Below are 25,423 nucleotides of genomic sequence, written 5' to 3'. Positions count from 1 at the left end.
CCTACACTGAAACAAGAAGCTGAGAAACTTGGATTCTAGGTCCAGTTTTTATGCCTTTTCTGAGAGTAATCCCTAAGAAGTACCTCATCTTCTCTGGAACTCAAATTGCCTGACTTCTTAAACATGAAATGTTGCTCCAACAATTCCTTCTAGCTCTCAAGAGTCTGAAGATCTGACTATTTAATCATCCTTGACTCACTGGTACCACTAAGGACATTCATATACTAGACTGTGGTGCTGAGGTTTCTCCAGTGTCCTGAGATAACTTACAGGTTCTTTTCCATCCATGGCCTCCATCCATAGCCTTCTGTTAGCTTCTGAAAGGGCCTGCAAAGTGATGGTTCCTGGCCTAAGGGAAAAAAAATGACCAAGTTAAAAGTAGAAAACTCACCTGAAATAATGGAGTACTGTGATCTAGGGTCCCTCTCTGCCCTGGGAGGTGTCACACTGAGCAGGCACATACAGAATTCTAATCTTTCAAAAATCTCTTTTACTCAAAACAAAAAAAAAAAAACAAAACAACAATGAAACATTTAGAGAACTGTAACTTTGGGAACCCTGGGGTAGGTGCTATCTCAGCAGCCCCATGCCAGGGTCAGTCAAGGAGATAGGAAGGCAGATGCAAAAAGACCTTATCATAATACACAATTAAATTGGCTCCATTGCATTTGAGCCAAACTGTGGCTCTCTCTGCCTTTCTTGGAAACCAGGAGTTTGGTCTGGGCTCTAGGAGTAAACATGTTCAGCATGGGCACATTCATCCATCAAAAAAAAAATGGCTTTGCTACTTCCACCATCCATGATGTCCAAGGAATGTTTCCAGTTGGAAAGAATTCAACAACATGCACACTGGCTCAGCAGAGGGAGGAGACATTTGGCTGATTTAAGCAATCTTATTACTAAGAATAACTAACAGTTACTGAATGCTCACTAGATGCCAGAGTCTGTTCTAAGTACTTTATAAGTATTAATTCATGTTATCTACCCAGGAACCTATAAAGCAGGTATTATATAGTAATCCTTATTTTACAGAAGGGGAAACTGATGCACTGAGATGTTCCCTAAATTCACACAGTGGGTAAGTATAGAGCCAGGATTTGACTTTAGGAATTCTGGTCCAACAGCCATGTTCTTTCTTAACCACTATGCTACAAGGCCTCTACTCCATAGGAGATGGCCTCAAACCCAGTTTTTTTTTTTTTCAATTTACGTGGGTTACCTATAACTAGAGACACTCCAAGTTGATATACTCTGAATATGGTCTTTACAGACCTTCACAACCAAACTGAGAATTTCAGATTGACCATATTATTGCAAACATAAAGTCTCCTTGCGTCATCTGCATATCTGCACCATTGTGAGAAACCTGTTCCTCTTACTCATTCTGTATTAAGATAAGACCTCTCTCAGAGTCATAGAATGACAAGAACAATGACAAGAGAGTTCAGAGAGTCTGGAAAAGTAACTGGGCCTCTGTGGGCCTTAGTTTCTTTATCTAAACAGGTATTAGACCAGATGAGCTGAGAGGTCCCTTCCAGTTTTGATTATCATGGGATTCATATTCAACTTTCTATATTTTACTCCATTAAAGTACATCTTAAAAAGGAAAACTCTCAGGGATCCCTGGGTGGCTCAGTGGTTTAGTGCATGCTTTTGGCCCAGGGTGTGATCCTGGAGTCCTGGGATTGAGTCCCACATCCGACTCCCTGCATGTAGCCTGCTTCTCCCTCTGCCTGTGTCTCTGCCTCTCTCTCTCACTCTCTGTGTCTCTCATGAATAAATATATAAAATCTTTTTTAAAAAAAGGAAAACCCTCAAATGGTTTTTTAAAGATTTTTATTTATTCATGAGAGACACAGGGAGAGAGAAAGAGACAGAGACAAAGGCAGAGGGAGAAGCAGGCTCTATGCAGGGAGCCCGACATGGGACTCAATCCTGGGACTCCAGGATCATGCCCTGGGCCGAAGGCGGTGCTAAACCACTGAGCCACCTGGGCTGCCCTTCAAATGATTTTTAAGCCAAAATCAATTGGGCACTGGATATTTTCAAGTTTACCCTTTTCTAACAAATAACCAACCTTTTGGATATATCACATGGGGCTAGAAAGTCTAGAAATCTTTGGAAAGATAGCTACCCAGCTGAATCTTGAAGCCAGAGGAAAAACAAGTAAATGGGCCATGGACAAAAAAGCAGACAATGCAGACCAGATATGACATTATGACATTAAACCCATCTGGAACTCAGATTCCCTATCTGGGAAATCCAAAAACCAGTGTGTGTCTTTTCTTCACCTTACAGAGAGACTGAAAGTATAAATAAATGACTATTCAAGAGGCATTTGAGGATTCTTGGCTGCCACAGAAAGTCAAATTCAAAGAATAATTGATAAGAACAGGGTGACAAAGTAGAAAGAATATTGACTTCTATTTTTTTAAAGATTTTATTTATTTATTCATGAGAGGCAGAGAGAGAGAGGCAGAGACATAGGCAGAGGAAGAAGCAGGCTTCATGCAGGGAGCCCAATGTGGGACTCAATCCTGGGACTCCGGGATCACACCCTGAGCCAAAGGCAGATGCTCCAATGCTGAGCAACCCAGGCATCCCAGAATATTCACTTCTAGTACAAGATCTTCCATTGACTATCTTTATGACCTTAGACAAATCATCTGCCCTTCCTGAGACCCCAGTCACTCATCCAGAACAAAAAGGTATATGCAGCATATGTGCAATACAGTGCAATGGTTAATAGTGTGGATTTGGATCCTGGCCCTACCATGTGTTACCTAAATTGCTTAATTTCTTTCTGTCTCCTTGTCTTCCTTTGTGAAACTGGGATAATACTCCATACCTCACAAAACTGTAGTGAGGATTAAAGGAAATTATACATTTCCAGAGCTAAGTGAGAATAGTGCCTGGTACATTAGGAGGTACTCAGCAAATGTTAGCAGTTGTTGTTTGTTGTTGTTATTTATTATTATTATTACTATTATTGCACTTCAAGCTCTATGAGCTATAAGCCTGTGGTTTCAAATACTGACAGCAAAATTAATTTTTTTAAAAAAGTTATCCTCGGGAAGCGTGGGTGGCTCAGGATCTTAAAAAAAAAAGATTTTATTGATTGATTGATTCGAGACAGAGAGAGGCAGAGACACAGGCAGAGGGACATGCAGGCTCCATGCAGGGAGCCTAATGTGGGACTTGATCCCGGGACTCCAAGATCACACCCTGGGCCAAAGGCAAGTGCTAAATCGCTAAGTCATCTAGGGATCCCCATAAATAAAATCTTAAAAAAAAAAGGTATCCTCTATTCCTGAGTTAGTAAAAGAGACTCAGTGAATCCTTTGCTCTCTGTGCTGCAGGGACATGAGTAAAGGTGCCAGATGCCTGCTAGGAATGCTGACTTTGTTTCTTATATCAGATTTACTAACCAGGAAAGTAGATGTCACATCCCTTAGAAAATTTCATGTGCACAGATGTACCTTGGCAACTGTTCTTTACTATATTTTACCCTTTATTTCACAGCATGTTTATTCTCCTTATAAGACAATGGAATAAATTGAAAAGAACATGGACTTTGGAGACAAGTGCTTGAGCTCTGCCTTGCCACTATGTGACTTTGGGCATGTCACTTAACATATTCAAGTCTCAGTCGCCTCACCTGTAAAATGAAGGAGAGATTAATTGAGTGATTTTTTTTAAGCTCCTAATATGTGGTAACTAAAATCACAGACACATCGAAACTTTAATTGCTGGCTTCTAGTCTTAGAATTCCTCAGCATTATGGGGTGGGAAAATACATTTAAAAACAAACAGAAAACTTAGTACCTATCCTGATCCATGCATAGCACTGGGTGCAAGATATATAAAGATAAACTGGTCCCAGCACCTAATCTCAGGGCCAAATTGTTTGCAACTGCTTTGAGTTTATGAGAATATTATTTGCAAGTAGCTTGCAAATTTAAGCTGAAACTTGAATCAGAATGAAATTAGACACAGAAAATTTTAATTTCTTTTAAGCACTTTGATGCTACAGAGCAAGAGACAATAAAGATTCATGAAAGAGAAGCCACAGCCAATAGTCATTTTCTGCAGGAAATAGAAGTATGGTTCCTCCTTCCCACTAGGCCTGAAGCCGTTGGAAAAATGAGTGATAATCTCATGGTTACCACTCACAACGTTTATTATCACAATCATCTTTGGTCAGGATCATCCATTTTTTAACAAAGAAATTATATAGATAAACAAAAATTTCAAATAGGGAAAAGGATTTTTTACTTATTTCCAGACCAAAAAAAAAAAGAACCCTCAACTCAGTCTAATCTTTATGATTCCAGTCATTGATAGTTTTGTTTATATTATACAGTAATTTGACCTTTAAGCCCCTTTCTAGGAATCTAACCATTTTGTTACATTCTATTTTACTATGCAGTACCCAATACATAGAAATAATAGACTGAAATAACATATAGAAACATTTATTCACTGAATTTTGGATTAACCTCTCTACTACATAACATGCTTTTCTCCAAAGTAATTCCAAATGTTCTCATTTTAAAATTTCAAGGTTAAATTCACCTCTGATAAAAGTGCCCAGGTCCAGAAAACAAAAAGAGGGTATCGGTGAGAAACAAATGCAACAAAGTACAAAGTTTGAAAGCCCTAGCTGAAATCAGAAAGTTGATTCTCAAACTATTTCCAATTTACATAAATATCTGCAAAGCAGGGAAAGTCTGTATCATGTTTGCACCAAGTGGGGGAAAAAGACTCCCCAGTACCACTACCATCCTCCATCCTATCTCCTCTTTAAAAATGTGTTTCAATTCACTTATTCTTGTATGCTACATTAGGAGATAAAAGAATGAGTTTTGCTGAATGGGAGAAGATATTTGCAAATGACATATATCATAAAGAGTATACAAAATCTAAAGAACTAATCAAACTCAATACCCAAAAAACAAGTAATCCAGTTAAGAAATGAGCAAAGGACATGCACAGACATTTTTCAAAAAAAGACATATAGAGGGCTAACAGACACATGAAAAGATGCTCAACATCACTCATCATCAGGAAAATACAAATCAAAACTACAATGAGATTTACCTCACACTGTCAGAATAGCTAAAATTAACAACAAAGGAAAAACATGTTGGCAAGGATGTGGAGAAAGGGGAATCACTCCTCTTACACTATTGGTGGGAATGCAAAGTGCCTGCAGCCACTCTGGAAAACCGTATGGAGGTTCCTCAAAAAGTTAAAAATAGAACTACCCTATGATTTAGCAATTATACTACTAGGTATTTATTCAAAGGACAAAAAAAAGTACTGATACAAAAGAATATATGCACCACAATGTTTATAGCAGCATTATCAACAATAGGCAAATTATGGAGAGAGCCCAAATATCCAATGACTGATGAATGGATAAAGAATATATGTTGTATAACAACACCACACACACACACACACACACACACACACACACACACACACACAGAAGAATATTATTCAGCCATCAAAAAGAACAAAATCTTGCCATTTGCAACAACGTGGATGGACCTAGAGAGCATTATGCTAAATGAAATAAGTCAGAGAAAGACAAATACCATACAATTTTACTCATGTGAATTTTAATAAATGAAACAGATAAACCCTGGGGGAAAAAAGAGAGGCAAACCAGGAAACAGACTCTTGACTATAGAGAACAAGCTGAGATTGCTGAAGGGGAGGTGGGGCGTGGGTTAAATAGGTGATGGCCATTAAGGAGGGCACTTGTGATGAGCACTGGTGTTGTATATACATGATGAATCACTAAATTCTACGCCTGAAACTAATATTACACTATATGTTAATTAACTGGAATTTAAATAAAAACTCGATACTCCAAAAAAAAAAAAAAGAATGAGTTTTGTTATCTTGTCCTTGCGGCATCACCAAATGTTGACATTTGCATATCTGATAACAAATTAAATCCTAGGAGTGACTTATTCTGCCTTGAGCAGGCAAGGTAAAGCTGACTAAAGTTTCCACTGGGAGAACTAACAATGGTTCAGGTCTCACAGGGATTCCTGTGAATAGTAGCCAGAAGAGCCAAGACAATAATATCATGAATAGATTTACTCATTTTCATCAATAAGAGATGATAGAGGAAAATAAAAGATCTACACTCAGGTTCAGCACCTAGCACATGGGGACATTACCAATTCATACTAGCATAGCTTACCTTTCATTAGTTTCTATATCAAAACAGAACCTTTTGTCGATAGACTCTGTCTTCCTCCTCACGCAGTACTTCAAGGTTAAGTCCAAAGGCCCCTGATACAAGAAAATAATTAATAGCCAATTTGAAAAAAATGCACAGAAGCTGCTTCTGCCTCCTGCAGTATCCTCAGTCACTTGGAAGGCATCTGTCAGGGCAGCAGGGGCAACGTGTAACCTCACTGAGAACTTTGTCCCTTCAAACAGTATTTGCAGCAAGATGGCAGATGGTTTATTCTTGCTCTAGTAATTAATGGTTGAGACCAGGAAAAATGCTTGGGGTAGGTCAGTACTCTTTTCCAAGGATGGTAGATTAAATAGGAAGCTCATTATACATAATATGAGGAGAATGTAGGAGAAACAGGTTGACCAAATGGCATTAAGTGTACTGAATAAAATGTTCATAAAACCTCCAAGTTACGAGTGGCTTTATGCAACCCTCCTTCCATTAAATTGGCAGATGGAGGAGGGGAGAGAAACATTTTCATTCCCCACCTCCGGACACTTCAGGAAGATAAGAATCACAAAAGCAATCTCTCTGGAGATAGGGCAGGAGTAGAGAAAATAAGCAAATTTATGCATTACTCAAAGTGGCATTTGATATTTCATATATGCAGAATAGTGTAGCCTACCTTAGTCTTATGGTTGCTATTAAGTGGCCACTTATTAAAGGCCACTGAAATTCACTGTGTCCACAGATTAAAATTTCCCAATTCCACATTGTTCAGTTTCCCTCTCTTATCTCATAGAGACAATGTGGTATAGGAAAGAGAAGTAACATTTATCAATTACCTTGTATTTGCCACACATTATGCTAGGAAATTTTAATTTTCTTCATAACAACCCTTAGAAAGAAGTGAAGCTCAGAGAGGTAAAATAGCTAACTGAAAATCACCCAAGTCAGTATAGTGGAAATAGAAGTAAACTAGGAAGCTTAACACCTAGGGTTTTATCTCAGTTTTGTCATTTACTGGCTGGCAACCCAGGACAAATCATTTTCCAATCTCAATCTTAACAGCACAATTTATTAAATGGGGATAATGCTAACTACCTTGCTGTCAGGAATTCAGAAACACTTCCTAAGTGCCCAAGTGTTTCTGGGTACTATGCCATCCAAACTGGCCCGTACAGTTGATCCAGCTAATCAAATAATATTTCTCCCTCATTGGCACACTCAACCCCCTTTCAGGTCTATCCTTTTGCCTCTCCTACACTATAAAAGCTCAACGCTGAATCCATCCTTCAATCTGCCTTCTTTACCCCAATAATAAGGGTGTCAAGAATTACTAGACTTTCAAGTTGACAGTGATTAACAGCATCATATACTCACCCTCCCTCCTTAGACTCTCAACTCCTTCAGAATCAGAGGCATCACAGCTCAGAGGCTGAGGCCCTGCCTATTACTCCATGCTATCCATAGCTATGCCCATGTGTGTTATACTCCATCCATGCAGGAGTACCATCATTTCATACATGCCATACTTTTGTGACTCTATAACTGCAAATAATGTTTCCTCCACCTTCAATGATTTTTATCTATATTCTTGGTCTGGCTAAATCTCAATTGTTCTACAAACTGCAGTTCAGGTTTCATTTCCTCCCAAATCCTTCCCCAATCCCAGACACTGCTCATTATGTGTTTTGTGCATTATATTAGAGCTTTCTGTTTCTGTGCCTTATTTCCCCAATTGACTGAGAACGCAAGGGCATGGGCAGCATCTTATTTACCTTTATGTCTCTAGTATCTAGGAAAGAATTAGTGCCCAAGAAATTTTTATGAACTACAGTATCATTCTTACCATTTTTCTGATGAGGAAAATGATACAGACCAACATCATGTAATTTACTTGGGGTCAAAAAGCTACTGGGCCACAGAGCTAGGATTTAAACCTAGTTGCTGAAAGTCAAAATATAGCACTCTTTCCTCTTACCAGAACTGCCTGACAGGAAGTAATTGGGACCTTATAAAATAGAATTTGGGAAGATAATCTGTAAAGTAAGCAGCGTAACACAAGTGGAAGCTGATAGGCTGAACTAGGGAATACTGGCGAGTACCATAGTCAGAAAGAGTGCTAATTCCTCCATCTTCAAATTGAACTAATAATACTTGACAGGGCTTCTGGGAAAGTAGATGAGGCACATGGTGAAAAGTGTCTATCTCAGTGGCTGGCACACAGTAGACATTCAATAAATAGTGGATTTTATAGTGTTATTATAGTCTCACTTGTATTATTTACCTTTCAAAAACACAAACCAGTATTAGGAACTGAGAGAACTGACAAGAAGAACTGACAGACAATATTTCTCCCTCATTGGCACACTCAAACCCCTTTCAGGTCTATCCTTTTGCCTCTCCTACACTATAAAAACTCAACTCTGAATCTATCCTTCAATCTGCCAATCATCTTTCAATCATTTCCAACTTCATTTTAGAGAAATTCAAGTTATTACTCTACCTCCCCTTCTTTCTAAATAGAGAACCAAGTTCCTCTTTCCAATCCATGAGGAATCTCACATTAAAACCATTTAGGCTGACACTATTGCAATTTTAAAAAAGCCGCCACTCAATGAAAAGGAAAGAAGGAAAGAAAAGCTAAAAGGAGAGCTGGCAATTATCTTCTAAGAGGGTATGAAAGTGTTATCTACTGCTTCTGTCTTGAGCTTTGCAGTAGGTTCCTGAGCAGGAGACAAAGTGTCTAAAGAAGCTTACTCTAAAGTCTGGGATTTGGAAAGTAATGTGTAGAAAAAGAAAGGGAAGAAACTACAGGACAGTGCTTCTTATAAGCACTAGCCAGTCAGATACATGGGCTAAGTTCTGACAGACATGGAACAAATTCTGTGATACAGCACAAGACAAACTTATTGAAACGACACTGAAAGGTACTTTGGCAATTAACAGACTGGAAACTAAGGAGATTTTTGGAGTCAGGAATGAGTAACTGGTATATATAGAAGCATGGATGAGGGTTCTGGAAACCCCATTTGGTATACTTCATTAGAGATACATTCCATCTCCAATACACATTCACAGCAGAGTGACAAAATTTTTGGTTAGAAACAAAAAAAGAGGTAGTTTTCAATAGCCTGACACCAAATCTCCATCCTCTCTAATTTTCTGTGTACAAGCCACAAAGGGGGATCTTCCACAGAAAGCACCAGCAATGGAGATCAATTGGCCTAATATTTCTCCAAATTTCTGCCTGCCAAAATTGGGTCTTCTCATACCACCAAGGTTCAGTGTTAACTAATGAACCTTGTTGATTTTGATTTTTTTTAATTTATTTTTTTTAATTTTTATTTATTTATGATAGTCACACACACACAGAGAGAGAGAGAGAGAGAGAGAGAGAGAGAGAGGCAGAGACACAGGCAGAGGGAGAAGCAGGCTCCATGCACCGGGAGCCCGACATGGGATTTGATCCCGGGTCTCCAGGATCGCGCCCTGGGCCAAAGGCAGGCGCCAAACCGCTGCGCCACCCAGGGATCCCGAATCTTGTTGATTTTGTAAACAATTTGTAAAGAATAAAAATCCTTAAAAATCATGCCTTAAGACCCAGTCTGAGTGACAGTTTAAGGGACACATCGAACTACTTTTAGAATATGAACAGTGTGACTACCAGCTTTTATCTTAATAAACCTGAGAGAGAGAGAGAGAGAGAGAATTTCCAAAGCCTCTACAAAGACAGGCAAAATGATTTGACAGAATAACATTTTTTGGCTGTGTGGTCATATATATAATATAGTATAGTACAGTATCAGATTAGGTTCGTCTAGGTAAGTAACTATCTTCTCAGTGTGTTTAACTCATCTTGACATTTTAGGCAATAGGGGAAGCTTTGGAGGACAGAAGAGGCAGCATTACCTGCTTAAATATATTTGAACATTACATAGAATATGGGGTACAGGTTATTCCAACTTTAGGATACAGACATATTTCTCTAAAAAAGGAAATTGGGAGAATAATATTTTAAACACTTGCTATTTAAAGGAATCCTACAGTAGAGACTTCTTAAAAGCAAGTAATACTATCCTCCTGCAACTCATCTATATTCTTGCAAATTTTCTTGTACAACGTGACAGGCACTTATAATAATTTAATAAAGGATCTGAAAAAGTATAGCCACTTTCAGAAGGCTTGACATAACATATTTCACTCAACTGAGTAGTATCTGGCCCAATGCAAACTTAGGTCAAGAACATACAGAGTCATGGCTTCACTTGACAGTGATGGACTTGATTCTTTGATGCTAAGTCAAGATATACTCTTCTCTGAGATGCATTCACAGATGAGTTTCAAAAAATATGGCACACAAAAGAACTGACCTGTTTAGCACCTGGCTTCTGCTCCATAGGCGTCATGGTAAGCGTTTTGGTCTCTTTCTCATACTGGCAGTAATATTTCACCCAGGATATCCCCAAAGCCCCTACAAAAATAGGCAAAAGTGAGCTGACAGAGTATATATATTTTTTGGCTGTATGGTCAATACACTGCCAAGATGGAAGTGGTGTACAGTCTGATCTTCATAGCCACAGGTCTTCAGATCTAGCCTTAACCTTCCCCTGAACTCCAACTCTGCAGTGTTATTGACCCACAGCACATAGAGAGATCCTAATCCTCATCAAATGCTTTCCACATCTGCTCTAGCTTGCTCCAAATAACTCTTCTTGCCATGTCTCCTCTAAAAGCTTCTACTGCTCATCCTATTGTATGAGTTGGAAACATTTGTCTGTAATCTTCTCCTTATTCCCTGTAACCTGTCCCATTTGATTGCTGTTGGGTTCTGCCATCTATTCCTCACATGTCTCTCCTTCAGCTGTTTCCTCCTTCCCATTCCATTTAGAACTGAATTAGTTCAGGACCCTATTACTGAATTGCTTGCAATGTTTAATGAGATATTTCAAGCAAAATAAAAATTCACCATCTTTCTAATGAATTATTACAGTGACCTTCTCTCTGATTTCCCCCATCTCTGATCACTCCTTTCTAGTCCATTCTCTGCTAAAGGAATATTTTCTAAATACATATCTCTATTTATATCACTTTTCCTATAAATCATGCATGGCTTTCCCACTGTCTTTAAACTTAGGTTGAACCACAAAATCCTTTATAATGTGATCATATTTACCTTTCCTACTTTGTCTTTTGCCATCCTCTATGGTTCTCATTGAACTATTTTCAGTTACCAAATAAGTGGCCATATGGTTTAAGTAGAAAAGTAGAAATTTAGTATATATTTAAAAGTGAATGGGTCACTATTAATAATTACACCAGGATAGCAGGTGTAAACCAGGGCTATTCTTGGCAAACTAAGACCCTGAAAATGAACAATATCCTCACACACCTTTGTGCCTAAGTAACATGCAATGGTATATACCTGAATTTCTCTTCACCCCCGTTTTACCTATCAAACTTCCACTCATAATTCAAGTTCTAATTCAAACACTGCTTCCTCAGTGAAGCCCTTAGGTATATGCCCCAAATGCAGTGCTGAACACATTTCCTTATAATTCTTGATATATGTGTCTATCTTCCTCATCATACTGTGAACTTCTTGAAGGCAAAAATTATTGGTTCATTTTTTCAAATCCCCAATGCACTGCATATTATCGGGCAAAAAGGATGCTCGGGAAACATTCAACTGAATAGCAGTATCATAGCCATTTGACAAATTAGAAAACTGGGGCACAGAAGGACCACATAGTTATTTGATGTTAGAGCCAAGATTATAAAATCATTATTCCCACATCTTTTAAAATACAGCAGTAGTTCTCAACTAAGGGAAATTTTGCCTCCCAAGAGATACTTGGCAATGTCTGGAGACATTTTAGGTCGTCACATCCAGGGAGTGCTATTTGAATAAAGTGAGGGCAGACCATAGATGCTGCTAAAACACCCTATAATGTATATAATCCCCCAAAATACAAAGAATTACCCAAGCCAAAATGTCAATAGCACTGAAATTGAGAAATCCTGTAGTGCAAAGTGGAAGAGATAAATCTGAAAAGTGGAAGAACACATCTTTGAAAACCATCAAAAGTTAATTTCTCTAAGAGAAGCAAAGCATGATAATATCACTACTTAAATGCCATGCTTTGTGAATTGCAGTAGTTTTTGTCACAAGTAACATTTGAGTCGCCTCTTTTGCCTCTTCTTCCCAGGTATAATAATAATTCTGGGCAGGGCTGAAATCACAGGCTTTGGGAACATTGAGTCATAGTTCATAAGGAATATTAAAGAGCACATACAGGTTTTCATAATGTAATTTAGGAGGTAGGAAGGCTTGAATCCTCTGCAATATTCAATGAATGTTCCTTGAAGAGCAATGAACAACTGTTTTGCCCACTGAAATCAGTGGTTGTTGTTTAGTGCTTTAGGAGCAACCCTGAGTTCCTAAGGCAGTGGAAGGTATAGGGTATACTGATAGGATATTAGGTTTTGGCATTTCATAGAACTGAATTTACTCTTAGGCTTGCTATTTGATAATTGGGTGACTTTCAACTAGTGATCTCTAAGTCTCAGTGGTCTCAAGTAAAATGGATATGGTAAGTGGTTTTAAAGATTAAATGAAATAGTATATTTAAAGCATTTAGCGCCATGCCTGGCACATAGTAGGTGTAATAAATATTGTTTTTCTGCCTTCTTTCCCCTACTTCCTTTTCCCCCAGTCAGAGTCATCAGAAGGATTAAAGAGTTAACAATCCCTATTTTAAATCACAGAGAAAAATCTTAGATCTTATCATCCCAGAGACTTTGTAAGACAAATTCTTAACCTCCCCCTTTAATTTATCCTCCCCCCCCTTTTATTCACTATTCCCAGACAGTTCTCCAAAGAGGTGTGAGTTGTCAGGGGTCTGTGAACAATATGAGTGCCTGGAGTTTGGAGAGGGCAAGTGGCAGTCGGTGCTAGCCTACTGAAACCCAGTGGGTTATCCTTGTATTCCCACACACATTTCTCCTGTGTATAGAGATAGCCTTCGATCGTAGGCTGTCCTGGAAGTTTGCATGTCTGGGGAGCTTCTTTCATCCTTTTCTTAAGTTCTTCCATCTCTTCCCGGGTACTGGAGAAATGATTTCTTGTCTGTCAAGACATTATCATCATAATTATTATCATTATCACCATCATTATTAAAAGGCATTTATTGGGCAGCCCGGATGGCTCAGTGGTTTAGTGCTGCCTTCAGCCCAGGGCCTGATCCTAGAGACCCGGGATCGAGTCCCACATCAGGCTCCCTACATGGAGCCTGCTTCCCTCTGTCTGTGTCTCTGCCTCTCTCTCTCTGTGTGTGTCTTATGAATAAATAAATAAAATCTTTTTTTAAAGGCATTTATTGGTCTTAGATCCAGTGCAGAGTTTTCTTGGTTTGCATAAAATGCTACAACATAGCAAAAAAAAATGTTGAATGGCATAATGACTAGAAAACAATTTTATGGAGTTTACCAGTACTAAAGACTAAAAGAGAAACAAATATAAATACCAATATAAACATAAAAACACGTCTGGGAGACTTTTTTTTTCTAATGGGAATTACATAAGCCAATAAATAAGGGTTGTTAGAATTCTGAGCACCAGCCTGACCTCTGCTTTACAAGATGGGAAACTATAAAGAAAGTTTCCAAAGATAATATTATCATGGCAACTTCTGAGCTCTGCCTCAAGTAAAGTTACTGCCTACTTGACTCTGAATCAAATTCTGGCTATTAGGATAAAATACATGACAAGGTGCTTTAAAACTACACAACTAAAACACAGTAGCAAAACACTGTTTGAAATGTGGGTATGAAAATCACTAGAGATAGGTCTTTAGTGTCCAACATCAAGATTGTTACGACAGTGATCTGAACTGGCATATCTTGTTGGCATATCTTGATTATCTTGTGAATGAATTCATCATATATTTAGATAAAAAGGGTTGTTATTAAACTCATACTTTTCAAGTTCTATGTGGAGGAAGATTCAAATGATCAACCTGGTTATAGGTATATTGTATAAATCCACAGAAGTCAGGGGCTTTTCACATTCTGGTGAAGGTGAGTACCCAAAAAGAAAGAAACAAAACAATTAGAAGTCAGGATCCTCCTAAACAACCAAGTGAAGTTTATTTCTACTACCAACTTTATTACCAAACTTTTTTATATGAAAATACTCTACAAATTTTATGCAATGTAACAACTAGTCCAAAGTCACTATCTCAGTGATACCTTCTCTAACTGTGGCAGGCAGTCAGATGTTCCACTTTCTGTGTTTTAAAAATTTTGATCTTAACACTATTGAAGCACTTATCACAAAGAATTATGATGTGCTCCAGTGTTTATGTCTCATTCCTGCAAGAGATTTCATCCTCCCTGAGGATGGAAAAACTACATCACTATGGTATGTTCACACCTGGCACAGAGTATGTATTATGTCCATACACATTCATTAAATGTAGGTTAAATAAACAAATGAGAAAAATCTATATATGTTACAAAGATGGAAAGGCTGTGCCTATGGCCATCTAAAAGAACCAGCATAGGAAATAAGGTGAATAAAAAAACTTTTATATATCATTTATTTGACCCTGGTAATTAGTGAGAAAAGAAAGAGAGAACAAAATGGGCATTCATGGTCATAAAACTCACAAGTGCCTTGACTGACCAACACAGAAGTAAAGCATAGGACCTGTGCTTAAACAAGCCCATATTTGGGTCTTAACCTGAGAGGAATGCAGTAAATTAGCAACTGAATATTTATTGGATAGATAGAGGTGTCAGTGGATGGAAGGGTAGGTTTTAACAATAAGCCTCAAAGAGTAAGAGTTGAAACTGGAAGACAAGCACACTCAGATATTTATGATCCACACCAGTATGTCCTGACAAACTGGCTAGAATGAAATAACCTGGGATTTCAAGATTAAGGTCACTGGGGCTGAAATCCAATTGGAATGCAGGGACAGGTGAAGAAACACATATGCAAACTCACATTCTGCAGACTGAGCTGGAGCTGCTGTTTGTATGGGAGGAAATCCTGTGTGAGCTCCACAGTCAAACTGTTGGAAATGAAGAGGCTATGAAGAAAGGCCAACACCTATGGAAAATGTGTAAAAATAATTTTATCACCAACACTTTCTCTTCATCAAATAAAGGAAAAAGAAACAGAGAAAAGAAACTCCACATATACAGTATAGTGTTAAAAGTAATCATGAAACCACAAACAGGTTTACACATAGCTATTCACTTATTAGGTTGAACATTTACATTGGACTTAGTTTCAGAAAATAAGAACTACTAACAAATTTATTCATTCAGAGCCTTTTCAGATAGCATATAAAGTCATTTATAGGGACACCTGGGTGGCTCAGCAGTTCAGCGCCTGCCTTCGGCCCAGTGTGTGATCCTGGAGACCTGGGATCGAGTCCCACATCAGGCTCCCTGCATGAAGCCTGCTTCTCCCTCTGCCTTTGTCTCTTCCTCTCTCTGTGTCTCTCATGAATAAATAAAATCTTTAAAAAAATCATTTGGGGCAGCACAGGTGGCCCAGCGGTTTAGCATCGCCTTCGGCCCGGGGTGTGATCCTGAGGACCCAGGATCGAGTCCCAAGTCAGGCTCCATGCATGGAGCCTGCTTCTCCCTCTGCCTGTGTCTCTGCCTCTCTCTCTCTCTCTCTCTCTCTCTCTCTCTCTCTGTGTCTGTTATGAATAAATTTTAAAAAATCTTTAAAAAATCATTTATAGTTTGGACCATGTGGGACTAGACTGTGTATTTTCTCTCTATATCCCCAGAATTGGCATAGAGTAGGCACTCACTATTTGTTAAATAAATAGATAAATAAGTAAATCAATGAATAAAGAATCCGTACCTTAATGAAGACTGTCATAATGCTAAAAGATTCAAGGAGTGTGAACCCATTTTCAAATTAGAAATTTTGGGGGAGGATTTTAGAATAAGACATACAAATATCAATAAAACATTTTTTAATGGCCTAAGTGTTCAACCTCATTAATAATTAAATACACACAAATAAAAACAGTGAAAATATGATTTCATCTATGATATGCAAACCTTGAAATAATAATGCTCCTTTCTGGCAATAGTGATACTTCAGAGTTCTTCCTTGACCACTCCATCTAAAGAACCCACCCATTCTTGTGGTTTTTGATTTTATCATAAATTACAATTAGTTTTATTTATGTGTATCTTTCTTTTCCTTCTGTCTACTCAATAAGAGGGTAGTCTTCATAAAGACAGAAACAGCTTGTCTTGCTCACAATAGTATACCTGGAGTTTAGCACAGTGCCTGACATATAACAGAAGCTCAATTAATTTTTTTTGTATACATGAATAAACACTTGGTTGCACACACATACATATACAGATATATATAAATGTGAGGACAGATACACATGTACAAAGACATACATGCTCATGTGCAAAATATATACATGTGTATACCAACCTGCACACATGCATACATACATCCAAATCTACAAGTACAAAGATACACATAAATAGAGAAAGAAACATAATAGATACACAGAAAATTTGGAAAGAAAATGCCAAAATATTACGTGATTATATCTGTGTGGGGAATTTGTTATTTTTGTTTTGTTCTTTCTATAATTTTTTTCTAGCTTTGATGTAGTAAGAGTCAAAATTCAACATAGTTATAAAATCAAAGCACATCCCTTTTATAGTCAAGGAGATGTTATAAAAAAAGAAGATAGAAGTAAAAATAATACAATAGAAAGTCACTGAGTGCAAAGGACATGAGTTCTACCACATTGACTGGCACATGATGGGCACCTTAGAAGCTTTTTGAACACGTGACAGCAAGGAAGGGAGGAGAACAAGGTAAAAGGAAGGGTGACAGAGAAATCAAAGGAGGGAGAAAAGGAGAAAAGAAGCAAAGAAAGAGAAAGAAAAATCATAGCTGGGGAGTGGGGAGAAAATGGGAAAGGAAAGAAAGGGGAGGGGGAGGAGAGATAAGGTAAGGAAGAGAGAAAATATTAGTAAGAGACCAAGAGCAACACAAGCTAGTGTGTCTATTTTCTTGTCATTCATTATTAAGCATAAAGTATCTTTCACAATCTGAGATTTCAATTTTATGATCAAAGTTCTCCATATTTATCTGGGATTTGGTAAATATTTTTAGACTATTCATCAACAGATAGAACTTACTGGCTCCACAATGTTGAACTTCTTGGACTCCTGAACTTCCTGAATTTGATAAACATAATCAAGAGAGGACTCAAAGAAATTGTGCCTTTCCTTGTCCACCTGGAGGTCTGCCTGTAGAAGAAGGGTAGCAAATGTCACATAACAGCATAATCATTTATGCAAGTCACTGCTTATGGACTCAACAAAATGCTAGAGCTAGGGAATAATTTAGCCATCAAGTTATGATCTTATTCCTTTATTTTACAGACAGGGAACTATAAGCCAAGAAAAAAAGTGATGAATGTGAAACTTCTGGTTTCTGGTCCAACAGTTAAAAGCTTGATAGCTATCTTACCTATCCTCACAAGAAAAATGATGAACAAGGTGAAAATTAACAACTCCCCTAAGAAACAACAGATAATTGAAATCAGAGGGAAAACAGTTGCCTCAAATACTGGACAGACAGTTGAAAATGGAGAATCAGAGCTTTCCAGAGCAAAAGCCCAAAAGCAGAAAACTGTTACTGCAGCCAGTATCAAACTATCAGTTATTTAAGAATAACTCTCAGGGGAAAAAAAAAAAAGAATAACTCTCAGGGGAAAAAAAAAAAGAATAACTCTCAGGGCACCTGTGTGGATCAGTTAATTAAGCGTCTGTCTCACTCTTGCTTTTGGCTCAGGTCATGATCTCAGGGTTGTGAGATTGAGCCTGGAGTCAGGCTTCACAACTCAGCAGGGGTCTGCTTGAGATTCTCTCTCTCCCTCTGCCTTTCCCCAACCCTGCACTCACTCTCTCTTTCTTTGTCCCAAATAAATAAATAAATCTAAAAAAAAAAAAGAATACCTCCTACAGAAATCCAAAGACAATAGGGTGTAATAGAAACAAAAATACCCGAGGAAATTTTGGCCTCTGAGAACAATGGTTAGAATAAATCAAGCATAGTCTAACAGCAAACTAAGCACAGTCTAACTCTGAGTTATATAAACATAAAACCTCAAATAAGGCATACTTATCTCAGTTCCTTTTACCTGCAACATCATGCATGGCTTTCAACAAAATATTACAAGGAATTCAAAAGGGCAACAAGACCAACAACAAAAACCAGTTTAAAGATAAACAACAAACATCAAAACCAAACTCAGATAAGGCAGAGATAGTAGATGGTGGAATTATTACAGCAGAAATTATAGGAAGGGTTAAGCATCTGCCTTTGGCTCAGGTCATGATCCCAGGGTCCTGGGATTGAGCCCTGCATTGGGCTCTCTGCTTAGTGGGGAGACTGCTTCTCCTTCTTCTTATGCCCGCTGTTCCCTCTGCTTGTTTGTTCTCTCTCTCTCTCTCTCAAATAAATAAATAAAATATTTTTAAAATACAAAAATATCTACATATGGGCATATCATATTCAAGAAATGAAATGTTGTAAGAAGTTCTTCAAGCAGAAGGAAAACTATGTGTATATAAGTGAGAAATACATATCAACATAAAGAAATGAGCACTAGGGAAGGAATAAATGAAGGCAAATAAAATCACGTTTTTCTTATTTTTAACTAACCTTGCATATAAGAGTTTGCCCAAAATAATTGTAACAATGTATTTGGTGATTATAGATTATTAAAAAGTAAAATGAATAACATTGATTTTATATGGGACTGAAGGGAGAAATTGAAAGTATTTTATTATAAGGTTCCTGTGCCACACGTGAAGCAGCATTATGTTATTTGAAAGTCCACATGGATTAATTGTAAATGGATATAGAAAAAAAGAATAATCACTAAAGAAAGTTTTTTAAAAAGTATAATTCATATGTGAGGAGAGGACAGAAAATGGAGTCATATAAAATTTTAAGTAAAAGAAAGAGAAGGCAGAAAAAATATTTAAGCGGACAAAAAAATAAAGGGCAGCAAACAACAAACAGGTAGGTGTTTGTCTAACCATATCAGTCATTTTAAAGGTTAATAGTCTAAATACATCAATTAAAAGTCAGAAATTGTCAGAGTACATAAAAAATAATAGTCAACTACATGTCATGCATAAGACACCACTCTAAATATAAAAGATATAGATAGTCTAAAAGGAAAGGTATGGAGAAAGATATTTCATGCTGACAGGAATCAAAAGAAAGCTGGATGAGCTATATTAATTTCAGAAAAATGAGATTTCAACGCAACAAAACCTGTCAGGGGAAAAGAGAAGCATAACATAATAATAAATGGTTCAATTATCTAAGAATATGTAACCCTTATTACATATAATAGGACATCAAAACATGTGAGGCCAAAACCTGACAGAACTGCAAGGAGAAACAGAAGAATCCACAATTAGAATTGGGAATTTTAGGAATGCCTGGGTGGCTCAGCGGTTGAGCATCTGCCTTTGGCTGAGGGAGTGATGATCCTAGATTCCCGGGATCGAGTCCCATATCAGGCTCCTTGCATGGAGCCTGCTTCTCCTCCCTCTGCCTGTGTCTCTGCCTCTCTTTCTGTGTCCCTCATGAATAAATAAATAAAATATTTCTTAAAAAGAATTGGAAATTTCAACATTTCTCCATCAGTAATTGAGGCAGAAAATCAGTAAAGACATAACTGAATTGAATAGCACCATCAAACTGGATCCAATTAACATCTGTAGAACACCTCATCCAACAATAGCAGAATACACCTTATTTTCAAGTTCACATAGAACAAGCACCATGATCAACAACATTCTGGAACACACAATACACCTGAACAAATTTAGAAGAATAGTAATTATACAAAGTATGCTCTCAGACCATGATTAAATTACACTAGAAATCAATAACAAAAAATTGCTAGGACCAGCCAAAATACTTAAAGATCAAGCAGCACATTTCTAACTGACACATAGGTCAAAGAATTCTTAAGAGAAATTAGAAAGTATTTTGAACTAAACAACAAAGAAAATGTAATGTAGTATTTGTGAATTCAGTGAAGGCAATGGTTACAGAAATGTTTATAGCATGAAAGGCATATATTAGAAATCTAAAATCAATAATTTAAGATTTCACCTTAGAAATTTAGATAAAGAAAGCAAATTACAACCAGAATAAGCAGAAGAAAAGAAGTAATAACACTTTTAAGGAAACCAATAAAATTAACAGGAAATCAATAGAGAAAATCAACAAAATAAAAACTGGTTAATTGGGGATCCCTGGGTGGCTCAGCGGTTTAGCGCCTGCCTTTGGCCCGGGGCACGATCCTGTAGTCCCGGGATCAAGTCCCACGTCGGGATCCCGGCATGGAGCCTGCTTCTCCCTCCTCCTGTGTCTCTGCCTCTCTCTCTCTCTTTCTATGTCTATCATAAATAAATAAATAAATCTTTAAAAAAAAACTGGTTAATTGAAAACCAGTTCTTACCAAGAAAATTGGTAAGACTGTAGCCAGGTTAAGCAAGCAAGAAAGAAGACCTAAATTTAAACTGTCAGAAATGAAAGAGGAGTCATCACTACTGATCTCATGGATATCAAAAGGATAATAAAGATGTATTAATAACAATTTTATACTCTAAAATTTGATAACCAAAAAGAAATAAACCAATTCCTTGAAAGACACAATCTTCTAAAACTCACACAAGGTGAAATCACACAATCTGAATAGATATTTATTAAATGAATTAAATAAATAATTAAAAGCCTTCCAAAAAAGAAAGCACTAGTGAATTTTACAAGGTATTTTAAGGAAGAAATGATCCCAAATTTCTACACTATTCCATAAAATAGAAGCAGAGGGAATATTTCCTAACTCATTCTCTGAAGCCAGCATAACCCTGATACTAAAACAAGAAAAAAACATTACAATAAAGGAAAAGAAAAAATCAGTATCTCTCATCAACATAGATGCAAAAATTCTAAACAAAATATTAGCAAGTCAAATCCAGCAAGGTATAAAAAATTATATATAAAAAATACACATGACTACATGGGATTTATTCCATGTATGAAAGTCTGGTGTAACATTCAAAAATAAACTGATGTAAATCATCATGTCAACAACCTCAAGGATATAAATCATATGATCATACCAACAGACATAGAAAAAATATTTGAGAAAATCCAATATCCATCCATTTATGAGAAAAATGTTCAACAAACTAAAATTATATGAGAACGTCCTCAATTTGATAAAGAACATCTGCAGAAGTCCTACAGATAACATCATATTTTATGGTAAGAAACTAGATGCTTTGTCTCTAAGATCAGTACCAATTCCTACTTCAAATCATAGTGGAATTCCAAGCTAATGCAATAAGATAAGAAAAAGAGATAAAAAGTATATATATGTATGTGTGTATATAGGTGGTATATATATATATATATATATATATATATATATATATATATATATATATATATATATATGAAGTAGTAAAACTAACATTCTTCATACATGACCCAACTGTGTGTGTAGAGAATCTCAAGAATCAACAAAAATCTGTTGGAACTAATAACTATGTAGCACAAGTGCAGGATAAAAAGGTGATATAAAAAAAAGTCAATTGTTTTCTTACATCCTAACAGTGGATAACTAGAATTTGAAATTTTTAAAAAAAGCTATTTGCATTAGAAGAAAATTTGAATACTTTGGCATATGAAATATGCATAAGTTCTATATGAAGAAAACTATAAAACTAATAAAGGAAATCAAAGATTTACATTAACGGAAAGATATTATTTATATGTGTAGAAATAAATATTATAAAAAGATGTCATTTCTTCACAACTTGATCTATAGATTCAATGCAATACAATTCAAAATCAATGCAAGCTATTTTCTGGATATCAACAAAGTGATGCTGAGGTTTATACAAAGAGGAAAAAAAATCTAGAAATGCCCAACACAGTATTGGTAAAGAAGAATAAATTGAGGTATTGACACTATCTACCTTCAAAATTCCTATAAAGCTACCACAATCAAAACAATGTGCTACATGAGAGACTCCTAACTCTGGGAAACAAACAAAGGGTAGTGGAAGGGGAGGTGGGCAGGGGTATAGGATAACTGGGTGACGGACACTGAGGAGGGCACTTGATGGGATGAGCACTGGGTATTATACTATATGTAGGCAAATCAAACTTCAATTAAAAAAATGTGCTACTGGTGACAGAATACACAAATAGAGCAATGAAACTGAATAGAATGCCTGAAAGGTATATTTATACATAAATATAGTCAATCAATCTCTGACAAAGGAGCATAGGCAATACAATAAAACAAAGATAGTCTTTTCAACAAGTGGTGCTGGAAAAACTGCACATCATCATGCAAAAATAAATGTATCTAGACAAACCTTACACTTTTTGCAAGAATTAACCCCAAATAAAGCATAGACCTAAATGTAGAAAGCAAAGCTCTAAAACTCTCAGAAGTTTACTGAGGAAAAGAATTAAGTTACCATGGATTTGGTGACTTTTTTAAAATTATTTTTTATTTAAAAAATTTTAAAATCTAAGTATTAGTCAAAATACAGTGCAATACTGGTTTCTGGAGTAGAATTCAGTGATTCATCAATTACATACAACACCCAGTGCTTATAATAATAATAACAAGTGCCCTCCTTAATTACCATCACCCATCTAGATGATTTCTCACCCAAATTCCTCCATCAATACTGAATTTGTTCTCTATCGTTAAGAGTCTCTTATGGCTTGCTTCCCTCTCTCCTTTTCTCATATTCCCCTTTCCCATACGTTCATCTATTTTCTTTCTTAAATTCTACATATGAGTGAGATCATATGGTACTTGTCTTTCTCTGACCATTTCACTTAGCAGAATACACTCTACTTCCATCCACATAGTTGCAAAGTGAAATATTTCATTCTTTTGATGCCAGAGTAATATCTCATTGTGTAAATATACCTTTATCCATTCTTCAGTTGATGGACATTTGGGCTCTCTCAATAGTTTGGCTATTGTTGATAATGCTGCTAATAACTTCAGGTGCATGTACTCTTTCAAATCTCCATTTTTGTATTGATTGTTATCTCTCCTCTTTCATTCATGATTCTATCTATTTGAGTCCCTTACCTTTTTGGCAAGTCTGACTAGGGGTTTATCAATTTTATTAATTCTTTTGAAGAATGGTATCTTAGTTTCGTTAATCCATTCTACTGCTTTTTTTTTTTCAGTATCATTTATTTCTGCTCTAATCTTTATCACTTCCCTTCTTCTGCTGGCTTTAGGCTTTATTTGCTGTTCTTTTTCCACCTCCTTTAGGTGTAAGGTTAGGTTGAGTATTTGAGTCTGTTCTTGCTTCTTGTTCTGTACTACAATATACTTCCCTCTTAGGACTGCTTTTGCTGCATTCCAGTGGTTTTGGGCGGTTGTGCTTTCATTTTCATTTGCTTCCTTGTATTCTTTTAATTCATCTTTAATTTCCTGGTTAACACATTCATTCTGCAGTATGATGCCCCTCAACCTCCATGTATTTGAGGACTTTCCAAATTCTTTTTTTGTTGTTGACTTCCAGTTTCACAGCATTGTGGTCTGAAAATATACATGGTATGATCTCAATCTTTTTTTTACTTGTTGAGGGCTGATTTTTGACCCACTATGTGATCTATTCTGGAGAATGTTCCATGTGCACTCAAAAAGAATGTGTATTTTGCTGCTTTAGGATGTAATATTCTGAATATATTTGTTAAGGCCATCTGGTCCACTGTATCATTCAAAGTCATTGTTTCCTTATTGATTTTCTGCTTAGATGATCTGTTCATTGTTCTAAGTGAAGTGCTAAAATCCCCTACTATTATTGTATTACCAAGGGTGAGTTTCTTCATGTTTCTTATGAATTGTTTTATATATTCGGGTGCTCCCAACTTGGGGGCATAAATATTTGCAATTGGTAGATCTTCTTGATGGATAGATAGACCCTTAATTATGGTATAATGCCTTTCTTCATCTCTTGTTATAGTCTTTGTTTTAAAATCGAGTTTGTCTGATATAAGTATGTCTATTCTGGCTTTCTTTTGACATCCATTAGCATAACAGATGGTCCTCCATCTCCTCATGTTCAATCTGCAGGTATCTTTAGATCTAAAGTGAGTGTCTTGAAGGCAGCATATAGAGGATCTAGTTTTCTTAACCATTCTGATACTCTGTCTTTTGATTGTTGCATTCAGGATGATCATTAAGAGGTATGAACTTAGTGCCATTGTGTTATCTATAGACTTGATGTTTCTGATGATGTTTTCTGGTCCTTTCCATTCTTTGCTACTTTTGTTCTTTTTTTCCATCCAAAGAATTCCTCGTGGCATATTTTTCCCACTCAGAATATTGAATAGTGCCTTCCACTCCGTTCTGGCCTACAAAGTCTGTGGATAGATCCACTGTGAACCTAATCTGTCTTCTTTTGTAGGTTAAGGATCTTTGTTCCCTTATTGATTTTATGATTCTTTATCTATGTATTTTGTGAATTTGACTATGATATGTCTTGGCAATTACCAGCTTTTGTTGAATTTAGTGGGAGTTATCTGTGCTTCTTGGATATTGATTTATGTGTCTGTCTCCAGATTGGGGAAGTTTTCAGTTATAATTTGTTTGAATAACCTTCTGTCCCTTTATTTCTCTCTTCATCTTCTGAGAGTCCTATGATACAAATGTTATTATATTTCACTAATTTGCTGAATTCTCTAAATCTTCCTTCATGGTCCATTACTTTGCTTTTCCACTTCTTTTTTGCTTCTTTGTTTTGCACAATTTTATCTTCTATATCACTGATTCACTCCTCTGCCTGTCCATCCACGTTTTTATGGCCTCCACTTTTTAAAATTTCTTTTTATTTGAATTCAATTTGCCAACATATAGCATAATACCCAGTGCTCATCCTATCAAGTGCCCCCCTCAGTGCCCATCACCCAGTCATCCTAACCCCCCGCCCAGCTCCCTTTCCACCACCCCTTGTTCGTTTCCCAGAGTTAGGAGTCTCTCATTTTCTGTCTCCCTCTCTGATATTTCCCACTCATTTTCTCTCCTTTCCCCTTTATTCCCTTTCACTATTTTTTATATTCCCCAAATGAAT

General features: G+C 36.8%; 1 protein-coding gene across 7 annotated transcripts in view; it reads right to left on the bottom strand.

Moving 5' to 3' along the window:
• Positions 1-25,423, bottom strand: part of OPHN1 (oligophrenin 1) — a 587,085-nt gene that overhangs the window by 223,841 nt on the left and 337,821 nt on the right. For all 7 annotated transcript variants that reach the window (XM_077888989.1, XM_077888994.1, XM_077888992.1 and 4 more), the window contains 6 exons: positions 17,411-17,521; positions 15,216-15,320; positions 13,205-13,334; positions 10,579-10,679; positions 6,221-6,312; positions 271-349 (listed from right to left, as the gene is read on the bottom strand). In XM_077888989.1, coding sequence (XP_077745115.1) covers positions 271-349; positions 6,221-6,312; positions 10,579-10,679; positions 13,205-13,334; positions 15,216-15,320; positions 17,411-17,521 — 618 coding nt within the window. The remainder of the gene's footprint in view (positions 1-270; positions 350-6,220; positions 6,313-10,578; positions 10,680-13,204; positions 13,335-15,215; positions 15,321-17,410; positions 17,522-25,423) is intronic.

The sequence above is a fragment of the Canis aureus genome, chromosome X (assembly GCF_053574225.1).
Source record: "Canis aureus isolate CA01 chromosome X, VMU_Caureus_v.1.0, whole genome shotgun sequence".
Classification (NCBI taxonomy): Eukaryota; Metazoa; Chordata; class Mammalia; order Carnivora; family Canidae; genus Canis; species Canis aureus.
This window is presented reverse-complemented; position numbering and strand designations above follow the sequence as displayed.